Source organism: Armigeres subalbatus, chromosome 3, assembly GCF_024139115.2.
Source record: "Armigeres subalbatus isolate Guangzhou_Male chromosome 3, GZ_Asu_2, whole genome shotgun sequence".
NCBI classification, from domain to species: Eukaryota; Metazoa; Arthropoda; class Insecta; order Diptera; family Culicidae; genus Armigeres; species Armigeres subalbatus.
The window spans coordinates 342121185-342143315 of record NC_085141.1 but is presented as its reverse complement, the minus strand read 5'-3'; the positions used below and the strand labels follow the sequence as shown (position 1 = coordinate 342143315).

Sequence of the window (22131 nt, the reverse complement as noted above, 5' to 3'; positions counted from 1 at the left end):
CTGCCTCAATCTATGGGTGTGGAACACAATGTTGGCATTGGATAATATTGCATTCACCGAAAGTTTGTAGTTGGAGCGCATCATCTTGATTATGAAACATTTTACATTTGTTTGAAAACATTTGGTTTTATTTTTCTGCTTTTCAGTATTTTCAGAATACCTGAAAAGCTTGATTCGCCTGATCAACAAAATGCAATATCAAAACTTTTGATGATGAAAGGCGATAGAAGATGCGCATTTGCTCACAATTGTGCATTTGCCCTTGACGTAATGTCGTTTGGAATTAAGAACAAAACAAGGATGAAGTGCGACAGAAGAATAAGATAGGGAACTTATTATGTGAGTGAAAAAAAAACTATTAGGCTTGGTGTTGGTATTTTGTCGATTCATCGAATCCTCCAACTGCGTGCAGCTTGAAGAGTTTTGTCTTTTTTCGATGATCGTTCTGCTGAGTTTACTTTATTTCGCATCGATATGATCCTAAGCGTTAGCATTGTCTATCTACTTACAGTTAAACAACAAGTGGCTATTCATTAGCTCTTCATAAATTAATTGGTAATTAAACTGGCTTGAAAACATGTTAAATGCACTTTGTTTATAACACGCGTTAACGAATAAATAATTGAACTAATTTGTACTACTTTTGTGATTAAATATATGCGTATGTCGCAGCATGCAGTGTTGAGCCTCTCTCTCCGATAACCCTCCCAAGGTTGTGTCGTTCGCCGTTTCCTCCCATCTTAGGCCCTAGTGATAACCATTGTGACGGTTTCCTCCGCCGTTGCCATTTCCGTTAGCACCACGACGATGATGTTTACCGTTGTGCCCATTTCCGTGTCCATGCTGTCCGTTCCCGTTCCCGTGATGGCCGTCATCCGAGTTGCGCCGATGATGGTGCCCGTGGTCATGCCCATTGTGGCCATGATGCTCATGACCATTGCTATCGTAACCATGATGACCACCATGGCCGTCGTGGATGCCGTGATCCGCTCGGCTGTGGCCGTTATCGTGCTCGTGCTCGAAGTCATGGTGAGACTCCTTCGGATAGCCCAGCTGGTTGTGAGGCGATTCGTGGGGATAGCCGGCATGGTCGTGGTGGTGTGGGTGGGGGTGCTCGTGGTGGTGGGGATGCTCGTCTCCGCCCTCGTAGGTAATTTTTGGGCGGTATCCTTTTTGGTCGGCTTCGTACTCGACGATCTGAGGTGCAGGAGATAATTGAAACAGATATAATATTGCAAAAAAAAATAGTTGAGAAAAAGGAAAGTATGTAAAAGGCAAATAAGCCCAACCCAGAAAATTATTTTTATAATCTTTTGTACTACGTTTATGAGTGATTGGTACCATTGCTATATATTATTAGGAAATCATTCTTCAGATGTAGCGCTAAAACACACAAAGTGTGGTTCAACAAACCACTAACAACTAACCTGTAAGACTTTATTTGGCGATTATAGCTAGATGATTGAAATGATTTATATCTCGTTTATTGTTGTTTGTAGTACTAATATGTTCGAAATGTGTAGTGTAGTAGAGTCTATTTATTCATTTGAACATGTTCCATAAGCTTAGCTTTAGCTTAGACTGACTGTACATATCAATGGTTGCTTCTCCGTGATTGATCGAAGCTGATGCGAATTGCACTTCGATCCAAGTAAATACTGGTTGGGATTTACCATCTATTCTCGAAGTCCACGTTCCAGCAGCTCTCGAATTTTGATCCATAATGGTGCCAGCCAAGTCCTTACAGTCAGTTGGGAAAGGGAGGGAAGGTTAGTGTGTGGTTATTGTTGCTACTAGAAACCGAGAATACCTCTGTATCTCCACGATTACCACGGGAAGGAATTTTTTGTGTTAGTTGAGTGGGGTAATCAGAAACATAGATCGGGATTCACCATGGAAAGTGATGTGACCTATGCAACTTCTATACAACAGTATAAACACTTTTTTATCTTGTTCAACTGTTTAGGAAAGTAGAAAGTAGGAAAGTAGAAAAGAAGCAGAATTAAAAATGAAAATAAGGAGATTTTCACGGCTGTTCAGCCACATTGATAATACTCGGAAAGCTAATGTCAATCAGCAACCCATATTTTATTTCAATTTGAGGTTAAATATGAATGCTCAGCTAGATATATTTTGATAATTTACATTTTTTTACAGGTCGTTTATTTTTCATTCTTGTGTGAGGGTTATATGTAGGATTCCTCTACAGACCTTCACAAACTAATAATGTCAACCAGAAAAGATTTGCTATGCTTGTCAGCGCTTAATCGACCAGTTCCGCAGAAAACAGGCATCCGAATTTTATCACTAATGAGCTGTTCCATAAGTTTTATGACTGCATCAGTTATTCAAATTTCCGCAAAGACACTCATATAAAAAACTATAACTGTGACGTCAAAATACATCTGATATCTGTTACCGTAGGCCTTTAGATTGAATTGGATCATAAATAACAATCCACTGAGCATTAAATATACAACTGCGACTGCTTTTTATGTGTTGTAAATATTATTAAATTACAAATGATCATTGCACTATGGTCCAGGATACAGATTTACGCGGAAAGATGAATTTTACGCCAAAACTATATTTTTTAGAAAAAAATGTTGTTCTACAAAATTGTTCGAAATAGTAAGGCCATCATTATGGTTCTACAAAAAAAAAAGGGTGGCCCATCATATAAAAAAATAGAAAATATTGTTTTTATTTCTCAGAATATTGACACGTTATGTTCCACAAAGTTGTAGCGCAGCTTATTCCAATCAATTTTGCTAAAAAAAACTTTTTCTGTAGCTCTTGAGTTGGTTGATTTAGAGCAATTTTACCTAATTGGATTAGGGTGTACCTCAAAAAAACAATATTTTTTATCTACTTTTTTTATTTTGGATTTTTCGAAAAAGTCTTCTTTAGGTGACTTTTAGAGCTCAAAAAAATTCAACTTTTGATGGGTGAATATGCTCAATATCTTTTTCCAATAAAAAGTTTAATCGTTTTTATGTCAAAAATATTTTTTTTTCATAAGTTGATATCTCCGGTTAGGGCAGGCCAAAAAAATATATTTATACGGCATCTGAAAGAAAAATTTATATTCTTTCTTGTGTCAAAAAATTGGGGATATGTTATTTTTTTATCTCAAGTTTAACCAATTTTACTAAAATCATGTTCTTTTAAATAAATTGATATAACTCGACAACGGAAGAAGATACAGATAATATTCTTAAAGCAAAACACGCGTTTTGGAAAGCCCCAAAAGTCTTTAGAAGGTGACACACGGTGAAAAATGAAATGAGCAGATCATAAATATTGTTTTTAAAGGATACCTAATCCTGGTAAGTAAAATTACTCTAAACAAGTGAGCCTAAGAGCTACATAAAAAGTTTATATAGTAAAGTTAATTGGAAAAAGCTGCGCTACAACTTTGTAGAACATTTTATGTCAATACAGTCAAACCTCCATGAGTCGATGTTCTATGACTCGATATCGACTCATGGAGGCAAATTATGCCATATTAAAAATTATTTTCTTGGTTACTGTGATGGTCCCTTCAAACAGCTTTCCAAGGATTTTCTACTCCACATCTCGATATTTCCATGAGTCGATGGTCCCTTCAATATCGACTCATGGAGGTTTGACTGTATTCCGCAAAATAAAAAAATAAAAATTTCACATTTTTATATAATGGCCCACCCTATTCTTCGGTAACTCTATAACAAGGGCCCAAGTATCCAGAACAACTTTGTAGAACATTTTATGTCAATATTCCGCAAAATAAAAAAAATAAAAATTTCACATTTTTATATAATGGCCCAACCTATTTTCTGGTAACTCTATAATAAGGGCCCAAGTATCCAGAACAACTTTGTAGAACAAACTTTGTTTCTTAAAAGTATGCTTCAGACCGAAAATGCATCTTTCCTCGTAAATCTTGCAATACGATGATAATGATAAATCTTATAAAAAGTGTTAAAGCTGCAGAATTTTTATTTTTCACGAATGACATCTTCTGAAGACTTTTGGGGCTTTTCAAAACGCTTGTTTTGCTATAAGAATATCGTCTGTATCTTCTTTCGTTGTCGAGTTATATTAATTTATTTGAAAAAACATGATTTTAGTAAAATTGATAAAACTTGAGATAAAAAAATAACATATCCCCAATTTTTTGACATAATAAAGAATATTAATTTCTCTTTCAAATGCCGTATAAATATATTTTTTTGGTCTGCCCTAACCGGAGATATCAACTTATGAAAAAAATATAATTTCGACAGAAAAACGATTATAACTTTTGATTGGAAAAAGATATTGAGCATATTTACACATCAAAAGTTGCATTTTTTTGAGTTCTAAAAATCACCTAAACACGACTTTTTCGAGAAATCTTAAACAAAAAAAGTAGATCAAAAATACTGTTTTTTTGAGGTACACCTTAATTCAATTAGGTAAAATTGCTCTAAATCAGCCAACTTAAGAGCTACAGAAACATTTTTTTCAGCGGAATTGATTGGAATAAGCTACGCTACAACTTTGTAAAATATAACACGTCAATATTCCGAGAAATAAAAAAAATATTTCCTAATTTTTTTTATATGATGGGCCACCCTATTTTTCTGTAGAACCATAATGATGGCCTTACTATTTTGAACAATTTTGTAGAGCAACATTTTTTTCTAAAAAATATAGTTTCCGCGTAAATCTGTATCCTGGACCATAGTGCATTGATTTGCGTTTTTCCGGTGCCTAACATGTGAAAAATATAAACATTAAACTTGTTCTAGTATAGTATTTATTATCAATAAAGATCTGATTGGAATTTAATTGTGTAGTACGCTCTACAACCATACTTCCGATTGTTAAACACCCACACATATTGAATGGTCACTTACAAGAGTCATCACAATGTCAAGGGGCGGTTTTTTGGCTACATGCGCATTTTTTTTACACCCGGAGTTTTCACAAGGCCTAGCATTCAGTTAGCTAACCCTCAATTATGCCAATACTTAGGAAATTAATAATGCTGAAAAAATACTCCATTGATTTCGATCCAATAGTGATTTGCAGCAATAGAGCATCATCTCATGTTATTCATCCGTTTTCAACGCTAAATCTGGTAACTTTTATCATTGAATAACACTTCCTTTTCTGATATACAACTCTAATGACCACTGCACACATCAGATAAAACCGAAAAAAAAATGAAAAATGAACCGAAAAACGTAAAATAGGAATGTCATGGAAAATATGCATCCATTTGCGTCGCTTCAAAAGAAAACTAATTTGAGAGCCACCAGCTAAATTCAGGGGTGGCATTGCGCATCTCGATTCGAACGAAATTCTATCGAGTCGAACATGTTTGGCATTACGGCTTTCTATTCGATCTCGAAAACGACTTATCGTTCGAGTATGCTCGAGGAGGTACAAGAATAACGAGATGTTTTGGCATTATGGAAACTCGATAGCACACTGGAAAACGACTCAAGTCGAATGAAAAACACTCGTCACCTTTATAGCTTTCGATCGTTGTTCGAGAGTCATTCCTTGCTGAAAGTTTGTAATTATATTTGTTATTATTTCTGTATGGGAAGAGAATAAATGTTTCATTATTGAATCTTGAAGGAAAGAATGTCATTAGTATACCTACTTTTATAGTTTCCAGACAATATGTAATCTCTAATTATCCTGAAATCCGCGTAAAAACGACTTCAACTAGCATCGGTTTGCAGTTTTCACGTATTTCTTGACGATTTTGATAAACCGCGTGAAAAATTTATAGGGAAAATCTGCGTAAAAACGTGTATATTCCAAAATCTACGTAAAAATAGTTGAGTTAAATAAAAAAACGCGCAAGAGATGACCCAAGAGCATTTAACTAAAACACATGGAAACAAAAGTAATTTATTTATATATAAGTATATGGAGCCCTCCTTAGCCGTGCGGTAAGACGCGCAGCTATAAAGCAAGACCTCGCTGAGGGTGGCTGGGTTCGATTCCCGGTCTAGGCAATTTTCTGATTGGAAATTGTCTCGACCTCCCTGGGCATAAAAGTATCGTCGTGTTAGCCTCATGATATACGAATGCAAAAATGGTAACTTGGCTTAGAAACCTTGCAGTTAATAACTGTGGAAGTGCTTAATGAACACTAAGCTGCGAGGCGGCTCTGTCCCAGTGTGGGGATGTAATGCCAATAAGAAGAAGAAGAATAAATTTATATTATGCAAATCAAAGTAATTTATTATCGAATCCTTCTTTAGCTTTAAATTATTTAGCTCAAAATTGGATCTGTGGCATAAACTCAAATAAACATATAACATATAATTTGTGTCGTGACAATATCTCAATTTACAAGACATATCGTATCGGCAAATGTTTAAATCAATTGCTACTGCTCATTGCTTTTTATAGTCATTGAGCACAATTTGCTTGTCTATAAATCAACTGTTGATTCATGCCCTGAAGGATGCTTTTCCAACAGGTAACATGCTATTTACACGCAGATGAAAATATCTCTTATTCTCTCTGTTTACTCACATTTGCCATGCGTTGAAGGTTGTCTCTCCAGCGGGCGGCATACTAAACACGGATACAGCTATCTCTTATTCTCTCTGTCTACATTTCGTTTGATAGAACATACTCGATTGAACTAGTACAGCACCATTCGAAATCTTGTACTGCGACTGAATGAAGTCGAACGAAATACATAATGTCACATTTTTTCGAAACGAATGCAAAAACGTACGAATCGAGTGATTCGATTCGAGATGCGCAATGCCACCCCAGTTTTGGCTGCTGATTTCCGAAGATGCAATTAACACAAAAGCAAAATTCAAGGGCACCCTGATATTAGCCGCACAGTTTTAATCTAAACACAACACAACAAAAGAAATAAAATTTGAAATCACTAAAACATTTTTGCTTCATGAAAATTAAATGAGAAATCAGCTGAACCTGACTCTTAATTTTGCGCAAACGTCAAACATCCTTCTTTTAATCGCATTTATTAAATTAAGATCATAAAACCGTTTGGATGGTGCAAAATCAAAGAGCAGGCTTTTTTGCGCGGAGTGTAGGACAACAGTGACTGGTTAGGCAATATTTACAATCTTGAGTGTGAATTCAAGATGAATCGGTTTAAATTAATGTGAATATATGAATCAATGCATAAATGCATATAAACTTTATGTAAAAGTTAGTAAAAGGAAAGCTCTAGCCGGATATATCCTTCTACGCCTGCATGGAAGATCCTCACTAGACTGTTGAAAAACACAACACGCAATCCAAAATATAGCACAATATGAAAATTTCCCTTTTTCGGCTGGTTCATTAGAAAAGGAAAAATGAAGCTCTTGCGAACAAAGTTAGTTATCACACCACATTTTTCAACACCGGGTGGCGCAGACCGACTCACCACCAGCCGAAACTTTTTTAAAATGCAAACAAACTGTGCCAAAAATCAAGCACCAAAAATTGACGTCGGTATTCGCGCACGGTCCACTACGATCCTCCTTTATTCATTTGAACATGTTCCATAAATGACATTTACTAGGGTTAAGGCAGGCATTTTCATCTTTTTTGTCATAATCTTGAAAACTAATAAAAGATACCCTTTTTTGCCAAACTCATCCGTACGTAGGGGAGTTCTAGCAAATAGACGTTGCTTTAGTTGTTTAGCCCCTACGACGATGGGCGAATATGCCTGCCATGTCCCTACTCATAATGTAGTAAACTACATTTAATTCATACAAATCATTGTTGCGAAAGTATCGTCACTCATTTGTTAGAAAACTACAATGCTATCTGTTATCAGAATTATATTCTGATTTGTCTCGTACGGCGCTGAATCTGGCGGAGCGATTCATGAAACCAAAGAGTATGCAAAAGCTTTCTTCTTTAACTTTGGTTAACGACAGTAAAAATCATTTAACCGTCTAGAAGATCGTCGTTGGTTTCGATGTCAAATAGGAGCTCGGCAAATTGCGGTACACCAAGGAGAAGGATGCCTTATACTTCCGTGATGAATGCCGAACCTTTTTGAAGTCAATCGTCTGCAAGTTGTTGGTCAGATCGCGACTAACATATTCACTTACCATAGCATGCTTGTCGATCGATCCAGATCGATCTAGCAAAGAAACGTGTGGATAAACTTCTATCCATACTTACTAACCACGGACAAATTAGCGGGGTTCTGGCAGATAAGGCAAACAAGCAGTATCGATCGATTATATTAAAATGCGACTCGTTTGAGAACTACAATCGAAAGAAAACCCGCGTAGATGTGTTTTGGCGAGTTCTGCTAAATGATAAAAACAAAGAACTATCTACAATTATTCAAAGTGTAAGTTGTTTATCTCATGGTAACTCGGCTGTAGAGAGGGGGTTTTCTGTAAATGCCTATTCGACAACATGCGGGAGGAATTGGTGATTGCGCGCCGAATAGTGTATGACGCGATTGCAGCAAAAGGTGGTATGGAAAATGTGGAAATTTCAAAATCTTTAATCTTGAGGGCTAAGAATGCCCATTCGCTATACGTAGAAGAAATAAACCGTCGGAAGAAAGAGAAGGCTGATGAGCAAACCGAAACATCACAAAAAAGGCAACGAGAAGCTGAAGCAAGAGCCTTGCAGGCAAAAAAATCCAAAATATTAGAAGATGCTCAACGAGAAGCGGCCAAACTGGAAGAGGAAATTAAACTCTTGAAGAAGAAGTGATGAAATACATATTTTTTGTTTAATAAAATCATTTGAAAAATGTTGTTTGATATATTTGCTTGAGTATTTAGCTCCTGAAATCTATATATAACATATTTATTTCCACCTGGAAATTAATGTAAAGCACCTGGAAAAACCTGGAAAAATCAGGGAATTTTGTTTTTACAGATGAGTAGACACCCTAAGCCTTTTTGCAATTGCAGTTTTCGAGATAGTTTTCATTTTTCTAAACTTGTTCACTTGCAAATTTATATGAGTTATGCGCGGAAATATGCATTTTACGCCAAAACTATATTTTTTAGAAAAAATGTTGTTCTACAGAATTGTTCGGAATAGTAAAGCCATCATTATGGTGCCATAAAAAAATCATGGAATACTGACATCTAATGTTCGACATAGCTGTAGCGCAGCTTATTCCAAAAAAAATGCTTAAAAACGTTTCCTCTTAAGGAGGCGGGTTTAAAGCAATTTTATCTACTTGGATTAGGGTGTCCCTCAAAAACAGTGTACTTTGTTTTCGATTTTTTGGAAAAGTCGTCTTCGGGTGACTTTTGGAGCTCAAAAAAATGCAACATTTGATGGGTAAATATGCTCAATACCTTTTGCTGATCAAAAGTTATACTCGTTTTTCTGTCAAAATTACGTGTTTTTTAAACGTTGATATCTTCGATTGGGGCAAATCAAAAAAATGTTTACACGGCATTTAAAAGAGCAACTTATATTCTTTATTTTGTCAAAGAAATTGAAGACATGTTATTTTTTTTACCTCAAGTTTCGGTCCTTCACTATACATGTATTTGGGCATTCAACATCTCGATAAACTCCCTATCTCCTTGTCATAAGACGAGTTTGTACTTCTTCTTCTTCTTCTTCTTCTTCTTCTTCTTCTTGGCATTACATCCCCACACTGGGACGGAGCAGCCTCGCAGCTAAGTGTTCATTAAGCACTTCCATAGTTATTAACTGCAAGGTTTATAAGCCAAGTTACCATTTATGCATTCGTACATCAAAAAGCTAACATGATGATACTTTTATGCCCAGGGAAGTCGAGATAATTTTCAATCCGAAAATTGCCTAGACCGGCACCGGGAATCGAACCCAGGCACCCTCAGCATGGTCTTGCTTTGTAGCCGCGCGTCTTACCGCACAGCTAAGGAGGGCCTAAGTTTGTACCATTACATTTAATTCCAAAGTGACAGATACGAGTTTCGACCTCAATAGTAAGCCCGTCTTCAGTGTCTCGTACTTGACTCGACGGTATCTTGTTATCTCTCTCTCTCTCTCTCTCTCTCTCTCTCTCTCTCTCTCTCTCTCTCTCTCTCTCTCTCTCTCTCTCTCTCCCCATCGAGAGATGGGTTCTGATCAAGGATGTTATCGATCATTTAGAAATCTGCGTTCGATCATTAAGTAGTTTGTCAATAACTCATTCCAGATGCCAAATTTCGAAATGTGTTGTGTTGTGGACTTCTAGTGCAAAGGTTTATCTACAACTCTGCCTAAAAGTTCGTTGTATGATTTTCACTATTAACGGAGCTATAGCTCCAGTAGCAGTAACTTATACTAAATGATTAAAATTTTGTTATCATTTAGTATAAGTTACTGCTACTAGCGCTATAGCTCCGTTATAAGTTAAATTCAAACATCGACCTGTTAGGCAGAGTTATAGAAAAACCTTCGCACTAGAAGTCCACCATACAACAAATTTTGAAATTTAGCCTACTAAGTGATCGAACGCAGATTACTAAACGATCGATAACATCCTTGGTTCTGATAATATTTTGTTTAGGATTCACTCTCTTTATATCGATGTTCAAATTTTTGGGCGTCCAGACCATTTTCGGACAATATCAAATACAACTCGCAACTCTTTCCACGAGTAAAAAAACTTCCAATCATATCCTCGTCACTTATTCGGAATAACTTGGTCAGGCTGAGGAACTTGGTCTTTACTCTGAGTCGTAAAATAACATTGATAAACAGTAAATTTGTAATCGCCATGCTCATGTGTTGCATTTGAAGTTCTTGACCTCTAAAATCGACTGGTTACTGACGTTAATTGATTGATTGGGAAAATTTCGAGATTATTTGGTCACAAAGAAAGAAGAGTTCATCGGTTTAACGGCGTTGAAGTTATTTGCATGCTTGCATGCTCATGTAAAAATACTAAGTTATCACGATCATCTAAGTTATCACGATATCTGAATGTCTTCATGAGTATTTATCAGGAAAAATGGGTCTCCTAAGGAGAAATGTTAATAATAAATCAATACGTGTTATGTCTTGTCTAGTGTCGCGTCTTTAAGTGTCGTGTATTTCTTACGTTAGCACAAACAACAACTCTTTTCAGGAGAAATGTCAGGTCCTGAGTAGCACAATTGCTGCACAAAGATCACGGTATCTTATATGTGACCGGATTCAGTCACAATTAGGTTGCTGCAACCAGTTTCACTTGACTTGTGCTGCTTGGGGTAGGGATTTCGAAAACTTTTCAGCAGAATATAAGCAGAAAAGCGTATGGAGACGCATGGTTTTATGCAAATTTCATCACAGCCGATTAATTAATTAAATGAACAAGTGTGTAAACTTTTGTTAGCAAGCAACTTGTACTAAGGGAAACCTGAACCTAATTGCTTGCTGGGAAGTACATGTTCTTGGTTAAAATGTCGAAAACTGTGATCAATAAATCATGACAAACATGACACCAGGGCGTTCTATGCGATTCTTACAATTCTTCTACGGTTGTTTTACCCATGAAGGAGGCTGGGTTCAATTCCCGGTCCGGTTTAGGAATTTCTCGGCTTGGAAATTTTTTCGACTTCCTTGGCCATAAATGTCTTCACGTCGAAACTACCCATGCAGCATCAACCATATTAACCCATAAGTCAGCAGACAAAATTTGACGAACTCTAACCGTGAAGGCTAAACTGTGAAGCAATTCCGTTCAGAAGGGTGCGTGTTCAAATAACGGGAGCCCATCGTGCGGCATTTTGTGGACGCTTTTTTATCATTATCCGAATAAAAATCCATTTTTTACTCCACTCCACTCGATAATGGTCAAGTGGGTGAATAACGACGATTATATCAATTGAATGTTTAGTCTAGCAGATTCATGAAATTTTGTTTGCCGTAATTTGGTGTTTATGGCAAATTTTCTAGCTTTCCTCAAATGTTTATATAAATTGGTTGAAAAAAAAAACTTTGAGAAATAAGTCATACTGATCGAAAGTACACGCGTGGCATTCTTGGCAGCCCTTTCTTAAAATGTTCAGATTTCACGAGCTGCGAAAGAATTAGTTAATAGTACTATTACTACTATTACTATAGTATTATTACTACTTAGCAACATTAGCAAAAGATTGTTACGGTTATTGCTTTTAAGGCTGAGACTCAGCCTGAGATGAAAATGAAATTCTTATTGCATTTCCCATGTGCTGGTGAAAATTAAAATTTTTATGAAAATACGCTCAACCATCTGATACTATCAACAGTTTACCTGCCGTCTACCGTCAGGAAGCAGCACGTTGTATTTTCCCGTGGTGTAGTCACCATCTCTCATCTCTTCGTGGCCAAAGGATAAATCGCGATCTTCGTCATCCACTTCATATGTAAACTCGTACTTTGCTGGTTCCTGAAATTGATGATATGTCAAATCAAACTTGATCACTAGCTAATGCTGTTGCTCACATCTTCGAACGAATCATGATGCTCCTCGTGGTGCTCGTGGTGTTCGTGATGCTCGTGGTGCTCCTCGAACCCGGAATGATGGTGCGGTGGCCCATAGCTGCTGTCCGGTGTGCCGTAGCTGGACGACGGAGGCACTAGATCCGTGTGGTGATGATCGTCCCCACCGTGATGATGGTGCTCGTCGTGGTACCCGTTGTGACCATGCGCCGGTGGGAGATATGAGTTGACTGGGGCTTCGGGTTTTGCGTTCGCGGTGACGATGGCTATGGCAAGAAGCAGCAGGCAACGACACAACTGCGACGCGGTGGTGAATAGAGAGAGAACGAAGGTAAGTTGAATATGGTGGAATAAAAAGATTCAGCTAAAGGTAGATCGCCTGCCAGTATGAAACATTCGTTTTATATGTTTTATGGCAAAATGCTGAATTGACGGTGTATCACCGTTTCGCATATTGAATCACGATTGAGCTCTTCAAGCACAGTATCTCGAACACTAAAGTCTCTGTGTAGAAGGATGTAAAATAGAAGTGGGTGGTGGCTTTATAGCGACAACTAAAACAACAACATAACCACGAAGATTATCGCAAAGCTATTCAGCTTACGCTTATATTTTTGGGTGGAAAAGTTAAAGAACATTTTGAAATTAGAGGTCCTGACAAGGATGTTATCGATCATTTAGTAGTTTGTCAATAACTCATTCCAGAAGCTGAATTTCAAAATGTGTTAAAATTCCACCAGGAACTCCTTGAGAAATTTTTTTAGAAATTCCTGCGGAATGACTCTAAGAGCTCCATTGGGAATACTCCATCGGAAGAGCTCAAAGAATGTTTTCACAAGGAGTTACTTCGAAAATTCCTCCAATTGGAGTTTTTTCCAGGAATTTCACCGGAAATTCTTCCTGAAATTGCTTCGAAAATTTCTCCCGATATTTCACAAAAATTCCTTCCGAAATTCATTCAAAAATTACTACTGGATTTCCATCGGGAGTTCAAATCGGGACCAATTTGCGATTTGGGCGTAACTTATTTTGTAAACAAACATTGTTTCAAAGATTCCGAAGAATGTAAGTGCTTTTCTCCAAAACTAATTCCCTTACCTGATAGAGGAAAGCTCATTCTGTCAGATACATATCGTGGTTTTCACGGGAAATGCATGTTTTAGCAGGAATTTAGGCCTTCCAATGTTTGTTTAAAAAATAAGTTACGCCCAAATCTCAAATCAGTCCCGAATTCTCGAATTCTTTCGGAAGTTCTTAGGGCGATATTTCGAAAATTCCCCCAAAAATTACTTTTGAATTTACTTCATTTCCTGAAGGAAGTTTATAGACTACATCTGGGGCAAAGTCTTCAAGAATTTCTGGAGGAAGTCACGATGGGAATTGGAAAGTGATATCCTAAAAACTCCTGGAGAAATTTCTCATGGAGTTGCTGAAGGAATTTCAGAATCAAATCATTCATTGTTTCAGAGTAATTTTCGAATGGATTGAATCTCTTGATAAATTTTTGAACGTATTCCCGGTGTAATTTAGTAAACAGCTCCAGCAGGAATTTGTGAAAACACAGGAATTTCGAAAGGAATCTTAGAGGAAATTTCCGAATGAATAAGCGGATGAACTCCGGGAATTTCTTCAAAAAATCCTCTTGAGGAAATTTTCAAAGTTTTTCCAGAGGCATTTCTAAAAGAATTCTCGGAGGAACTTCTTGAGGAATTTTTTGTAGATATTTTTTAGAAATTAGAATTAGAATTTAATTCTCTAAGAAGTGTCTGAAATAATTTTCAAACAAATTGTTGGTGGAATTTCAAAAGGAATTTTTGAAGAAATTTTAAAGTGATTTTGTGGAGGAATTTAAGCACTCATTGAAAAACTTCCTAAAAAGCAAAGAAAAGAAGAAATGAGTTTCCGGTGAAATTTCTGGAGGAACTTTCGAAGAAATTTCATGAGGAATTTTCGAAAGAATTTCTGTAACAATTTCCTATGGAATTTCTGGAGGAATCCCCAAAGGAATTTTTCGGGGAACGTCCAAAGCAGTTCCTGAAGGAATTTCTAAAGTAGCTCCCTAAAGAGCTTCCTAAAAGATTCCTGGAGGAGTTTCGAAGGAAGTTCATAAACAACATCTGGAGGAATTTTCGAATGGGTTCCTGGATTATTTTCGAAAGAATTTCTGATGAATTTTCAAAGGAATATCCGAGACAATTGATCTTTCCCGTCAAAAATTTTTATTCGCTCAATTGATTCTTTGGCTTATTTAAGGTCAACTTTCCCAAAGAATCCATATTTTTTGACGCCTCTAAGTTCACACGTGCAACACTTTTCCGGGTTTGGTTTTTGCCAAAGAATCGACTGAGACAATAAAACAAGATACAATTTTTGACGAGATAGGTAAATTCCTCGGGAAAGTTCATTAGCAACGTCTGGAAGATCTTTCGATGGAATTCCTGGAGAAATTTTTGATGAAGCTCCTGCAGGAATTTCCGAAGGAGTTTCGGGAGAAAGGAAGGATATTCTAGATGAAACTCCAATAAAATTTCTGAATGAATTTTGAAGGAATTTTGAAATGAATTTACGAAAGGACTCGTGGGTAAAATCCCGAAAGAATTTTTCGAATAATCTCATATGCAATTTCTGGAAGAATTTTCAAAAGAATTTTTTGGAGAACTTTCCTAAGCAGTTCCAGAAGCAATTCCTGGCAGAACCTCCGAAACTATTCCTGGAAGAATTTCTGAGGCATTTCCTGAGGGAAGTTCATAAGCAACATCTGTAGGAATTTTTAAATAAATTTTAGGAGGAATTTTCGAAGCAATTTCAGGATAATTTCTGCTGGAACTTCTGAAAGAATTTTAGAGAGATTTCTAAAACAGTCTTTGAACGAATTTTTCAGGCAATACTTAAGGGAAGAGCATAAGCAATATCTGGAACTATTTCTTATAGAATTCCTGGAGAGTGGAGGTATTTCCAGAGGATTTTTTGAAGGAATTTCTGAAGGAAAATCTGAGACAATTCCTGAGGGCAGTTCATAAGCAAGGTCTGTAAATTTTATCTTCCGATGGAACTGCCAGAGCACCGGTTCTCAACCTGGGGTACATGTACCCAGAGGGTTACTTTTGCTAGTCTCAGAGGGTACCTCGGATAAAAAAGAGGAATTGGCTGATGTATTACAATTCCAATAAAAACATATTGATAAAGTTTTGATAATTACGTAATTTTTTATTCCAAAACTTTGAATCGTACATATTATGAGAGCGATGCGTATAATATACTGATATTACCAAAACCTATAGAATTCTGCCCACCGCACCGCAACCAGCACAGTGTACATAAGGCTGTAGGACAAAAGATCAAAAGAACAAAATGTCGAGTGACTAAAATGTAGAATGTAAATGTTTCTGATAGGTTCGGAAGCCTCAAGTGCAGCATCAAATGACTTCGAGAAGCAGGACGCAGGACACCTTGGATCATCCCAATCGGTGCTAGGACCCTTAGTAACTGAAGGCAAAAAGGAAAACGCCGGAGAACCTGCCTGTGTCAGCGAGGTTTCAACATCCAGAAAAAGTCCAACTATGCTGTTGGCATTATCGTAAGTAAACGTTTTTTATTTAATTCACCAGAATCATACAAATGTAAATCAAATTTGTTCTACTAAAACGCTCAAAGTGATTAGTGAAGTGAAAAAGTGATTAGTGAAGTGAAGTCAGTGAACGTCTCAAAATGCTCCCAGTAGTCCCACGAGCAGTAATCCCACCAGCGGCAGCCCCACCGGCGGCCCAAGTCCCAGACCTGACCACCCAACAGTTCTTAGAGCTTGGAAAAAATTTCGGAATTTTCGGAATTTAATAAACAATGTGCACTCGCTTGACTGTGGATATACAACAGTAAAGCACATGTGCAGATTGGACAAATCAAGCATCCGAAAGATATTCAATTTGCAAAAAAGAGAGCTAACCGCGGTGGAAGTTGGTACTCGGATTCTGATGGCTTTCCGCAAACGTGACCTTTAAGTGGTCTCGATGTGTAGGGGTTATCACGCCTATCTAGATAATAGGAGGTTGAGGGTTCGAGTCCCTCCAAGACACGTGGATTCTTTTTCGCAAATTTCATATCAATTTGTCCATTTCGAAACATATGCTGTGCATATGCACAGCCAAGATATTTAACAAAAAAAATCCGAGATGCTATCATAAGACCATCACGTTCAGCTTGGGCATCTCCAGTTTGGATTGTCCCCAAGAAAGCTGACTATCGCAAACTAAACGAAAAAACAACTTCGGACAGGTACCCTACGCCTGAAATCAATTACGTCGTCGACCAGTTAAAAGGTCAAAAATACTTTATCACACTCGATTTGGCATCTCGTTTTCACCAGATTAAAATGAAAGATAGTGATATCGAAAAAACTGCATTTTCAATCAATAACGGCAAATACGAGTTCACTCGGGCAGCAGGGACTATGTCCAAGGGCTTGACGATCCCTCCCCAGGCCATCTGCGAGTTGTGGGGCTTGCCTAGGATGTGGCGGGGTTTGACAGTGGGCCCTGGGAGACCTCTCTAAAACGCTGCATGGATCCGCAAGTAGGCCCCACCAAAGCGACCGTGTGCCGCTCAAAGCGCACAAGCCCAAGTCCTGGTGTTAGGTGGGACGCTAAACAGCCCTGACACGACGGCCCTCCGACGAGACAGGAGGTTTGCGCAGGCCCAATAAGCCGCCTAGAAAACCAATCATTACGAACAATATAAGAGATAATGCGACTCGATATAATCGGCAAAGACCTAGGCGACGAATAAAGGATCACGATTGGAAGCTTGGAACATGGAACTGCAAGTCGCTAGGCTTCGCAGGTTGCGACAGGATAATCTATGATGAATTACATCCCCGCAACTTCGACGTCGTGGCGCTGCAGGAGATTTGCTGGACAGGACAGAAAGTGTGGAAAAGCGGGCATCGAGCGGCTACCTTCTACCAAAGCTGTGGCACCACCAACGAGCTGGGAACCGGCTTCATAGTGCTGGGTAAGATGCGCCAACGCGTGATTGGGTGGCAGCCAATCAACGCAAGGATGTGCAAGCTGAGGATTAAAGGCCGTTTCTTCAACTATAGCATCATCAACGTTCACTGCCCACACGAAGGGAGACCCGACGACGAGAAAGAAGCGTTCTACGCACAGCTGGAGCAGACATACGATGGATGCCCACTGCGGGACGTTAAAATCGTCATCGGTGACATGAACGCACAGGTAGGAAGGGAGGAAATGTATAGACCGGTCATCGGACCGGATAGTCTGCACACCGTATCGAATGACAACGGCCAACGATGCATAAACTTCGCAGCCTCCCACGGAATGGTAGTCCGAAGCACCTTCTTTCCCCGCAAAAATATCCACAAGGCCACATGGAGATCACCTAACCAAGAAACGGAAAACCAAATCGATCACGTTCTAATCGACGGTAAATTCTTCTCCGACATCACGAATGTCCGCACTTACCGCAGTGCGAATATTGAATCCGACCACTACCTCGTTGCAGTATGCCTGCGCTCAAAACTCTCGACGGTGTACAACACGCGTCGAAGTTGGACGCCGCGGCTTAACATTGGGCGGCTACAAGACGGTAGACTAGCCCAAGAATACGCGCAGCAGCTGGAAGTGGCACTTCCAACGGAAGAGCAGCTAGGCGCAGCGTCTCTTGAAGATGGCTGGAGAGATATTCGATCCGCCATTGGTAGCACCGCAACCGCTGCACTAGGCACGGTGCCCCCGGATCAGAGAAACGACTGGTATGACGGCGAATGTGAGCAGTTAGTGGAAGAGAAGAATGCAGCATGGGCGAGATTGCTGCAACACCGCACGAGGGCGAATGAGACACGATATAAACAGGCGCGGAACAGACAAAACTCGATTTTCCGGAGGAAAAAGCGCCAGCAGGAAGATCGAGACCGTGAAGAAACGGAGCAACTGTACCGCGCTAATAACACACGAAAGTTCTATGAGAAGTTAAACCGTTCACGTGCCACAGCCTGATATGTGTAAGGACATAAACGGGAACCTTCTTACGAACGAGCGTGAGGTGATCCAAAGGTGGCGGCAGCACTACGAAGAACACCTGAATGGCGATGTGGCAGACGAAGATGGCGGTATGGTGATGGACCTGGGAGAACGCGCGCAGGACATAATTCTACCGGCTCCGGATCTCCAGGAAATCCAGGAGGAGATTGGCCGGCTGAAGAACAACAAAGCCCCTGGGGTTGACCAACTACCAGGAGAGCTATTTAAACACGGTGGTGAGGCACTCCCGAGCAACACACATGTTGTAAATCAGTTTATGATACTCATATATGACCAAATATGGTCATATACGAGTTATTTCAACTAAATCTACTTGAATTGTGTTGCTAGGGCTGGCTAGAGCGCTGCACTGGGTCATTACCAAGATTTGGGAGGAGGAAGTTTTGCCGCAGGAGTGGATGGAAGGTGTCGTGTGTCCCATCTACAAAAAGGGCGATAAGTTGGATTGTAGCAACTACCGCGCAATCACATTGCTGAACGCCGCCTACAAGGTACTCTCCCAAATTTTATGCCGTCGACTAGCACCAACTGCAAGGGAGTTCGTGGGGTAGTACCAGGCGGGTTTTATGGGCGAACGCTCCACCACGGACCAGGTGTTCGCCATTCGCCAAGTACTGCAGAAATGCCGCGAATACAACGTGCCCACACATCATCTATTCATCAACTTCAAAGCCGCATATGATACAATTGATCGGGACCAGCTATGGCAGCTAATGCACGAACACGGTTTTCCGGATAAACTGACACGGTTGATCAAAGCGACGATGGATCGGGTGATGTGCGTAGTTCGAGTTTAAGGGCATTCTCGAGTCCCTTCGAAACCCGCAGAGGGTTACGGCAAGGTGATGGTCTTTCGTGTTTGCTATTCAACATCGCTTTGGAAGGGGTAATACGAAGAGCAGGGATTAACACGAGTGGTACAATTTTCAATAAGTCCGTCCAGCTATTTGGTTTCGCCGACGACATAGATATTATGGCACGTAACTTTGAGAAGATGGAGGAAGCCTACATCAGACTGAAGAGGGAAGCTAAGCGGATCGGACTAGTCATCAACACGTCGAAGACGAAGTACATGATAGGAAGAGGTTCAAGAGAAGACAATGTGAGCCACCCACCGCGAGTTTGCATCGATGGCGACGAAATCGAGGTGGTAGAAGAATTTGTGTACTTGGGCTCACTGGTGACTGCCGAAAATGACACCAGCAGAGAAATTCGGAGACGCATAGTGGCTGGAAATCGTACGTACTTTGGACTCCGCAAGACGCTCCGATCGAATAGAGTTCGCCGCCGTACCAAACTGACAATCTACAAAACGCTAATTAGACCGGTAGTCCTCTACGGACACGAGACCTGGACGATGCTCGTGGAGGACCAACGCGCACTTGGAGTTTTCGAAAGGAAAGTGCTGCGTACCATCTATGGTGGGGTGCAGATGGCGGACGGTACGTGGAGGAGGCGAATGAACCACGAATTGCATCAGCTGTTGGGAGAACCATCCATCGTTCACACCGCGAAAATCGGACGACTGCGATGGGCCGGACACGTAGCCAGAATGTCGGACAGTAACCCGGTGAAAATGGTTCTCGACAACGATCCGACGGGCACAAGAAGGCGAGGTGCGCAGCGGGCAAGGTGGATCGATCAGGTGGAAGATGACTTGCGGACCCTCCGTAGACTGCGTGGTTGGCGACGTGTAGCCATGGACCGAGCCGAATGGAGAAGACTCTTATATACCGCACAGGCCACTTCGGCCTTAGTCTGAATAAATAATAATAATCGTATGCCATTTGGTCTAAGGAATGCTCCTGCATAGGGAATCAATATTCGAGCAACGCCTAACAATATACTCTTTGTCATCAACAGAGTTTGTTACTGACAAACGCACCTAGCGACAAACCATTAGCAGAATCCGAACACAATATGACAAGAATCATTTGCCTTGCATGCTCTGATATCTCCGCAAATACGCTGCTAATTTTGTAATCATTGTTCGATTCTCGAATATTTCCATAAAAGCAGAAACTATGATAGCATAAAACCGAAATTTTCACTAGAAATAATGCAAAACAACGGGATGAAAAGTTAGCAACAAGATTGTTTTCTTTTTTGTTGCTGATAAAATTTTTCGGATCTTTGTCATTATTATCTCCGACAAAAACAAAGCTTTGTCGTTGGTTCTCTTTTGTCGCTTGTTTCGCAGGCGCATTCCAAAAAAATTGATTCCCTGCTCCTGCAATATTTCAAAGAGCAATCGATGATGTGTTGCGGAGGCATGTTAGAAAAATATGCTACGTCTATATCGACGACGTAATCATTTTTGAAAAAACGCTTGACGAAGTGCTTCAGAACCTGGGAACCATATTACAAGCCTTAAATAACACAAACCTTAAAATTCAATAAGAAAATTATTTTGAGCTTTTTAGTGGAATGTTTTCACCTGGCATAAGACGAGTTTATACAATCCCATTGAATTCCACCACTTAATTGTATCTTGACAGATACGTATTCCGACCTCAACAGTAAGGCCGTCTTCAGTGTCTCGTACTTGACTCGACTCAATTAGAAAATCAATTAGATAAATTAGAGTAACTGCATAAAGAAATTGACTTTCTTGGTTGAGGGCCTTGAGCTCAACATATGGAAAATCGAAAAGTATCCTGAACCATCAACGATTAAAGAAATCCGATCATTTCTCGGAATGGTGGGATATTATAGGAGATTTGTAAAGGATGTTGCGAAAATAGCAAAACCCATTACTTATCTTTTAAGAGGGGAAGGATGCTACTCTAATAAAAAAGTTAAGTTAAACGAAAATGAACGGATTTGCATTAGGAAAATGGAAACTATTTTGTCCTCTTCAGATATTTTGATTTATCCAGACTATAGAACACACACTAGCGCCTCCTGAAGGCCGTCATGATACATTAAATTTTAAAAATTAGGTAAAAACATAAAAATAATAATAATAATAACATGTTAAAAATAATTGTAGAACAAAAGATGTGTAAATAAAAAAGAATTTTACTACTACTAACATACTATAGAAAAAGCCGCTAGCTTTTTCCCTTTCAGCAAAGAATACTGATGCAAAACTCAAGCGCGGGAAATCGTATCTCGAGGAACACGACTATACCATAAATCAGTGGCGTAGCCAGAAAATTGGTCTGGGGGGGTTTTCTGAACATTTTTTTTTTTCGAAAAAAAAATTTTCTTCCAAAAATTTTGTCTTTGGGGGGGGGGGGTTTATACCCAAAACCACCCCCGTGGCTACGCCACTGCCATAAATTATAAACCAGGTAAGAGCTACGTGGTAGCTGATGCACTCAGACGCATAGTTTGTTCAATGACCGGTACGCAACTTTTAGCGTAGAATAGCGACCATTTTTACATTATAAATCCACCGAAGCACCAATAAACGTTTTCAGACATCAAGTTTTTTTTTTTTTTTTTGGACTTTATTAGAGTGATTTTTAAGTTTGACAAAGTTCATCACTACAGACATCAAGTTATTCTAACATTCGGTCCGGATAAAGTAACAGTTGAACATCCATTTGAAAATTATACTAGATTCAATGTTTCTATCAGAGATGTTAATGAGAATTCTCTTTTACAGGTTTTGAAAAATCACTTTAACTTAGGCAAATTAAACGAGCTTTTGACATGTGAAGAAATAATGGGAAAATTGCAA

The 22131-nt window shown here is 39.2% G+C and overlaps 1 protein-coding gene across 1 annotated transcript in view; it reads right to left on the bottom strand.

Annotated features, from left to right (window-relative positions):
- Positions 1 to 370: 370 nt before the first annotated feature.
- The window catches only part of LOC134222038 (histidine-rich glycoprotein-like), a 32055-nt gene continuing 10294 nt past the window's right edge, over positions 371 to 22131 (bottom strand). Inside the window, exons 2-4 of the mRNA XM_062701188.1 lie at positions 12388 to 12681; positions 12197 to 12331; positions 371 to 1197 (exon numbers count right to left, since the gene is read on the bottom strand). Of these exons, the coding sequence (XP_062557172.1) occupies positions 748 to 1197; positions 12197 to 12331; positions 12388 to 12681 (879 nt within the window). The 3' untranslated portion in view covers positions 371 to 747. The remainder of the gene's footprint in view (positions 1198 to 12196; positions 12332 to 12387; positions 12682 to 22131) is intronic.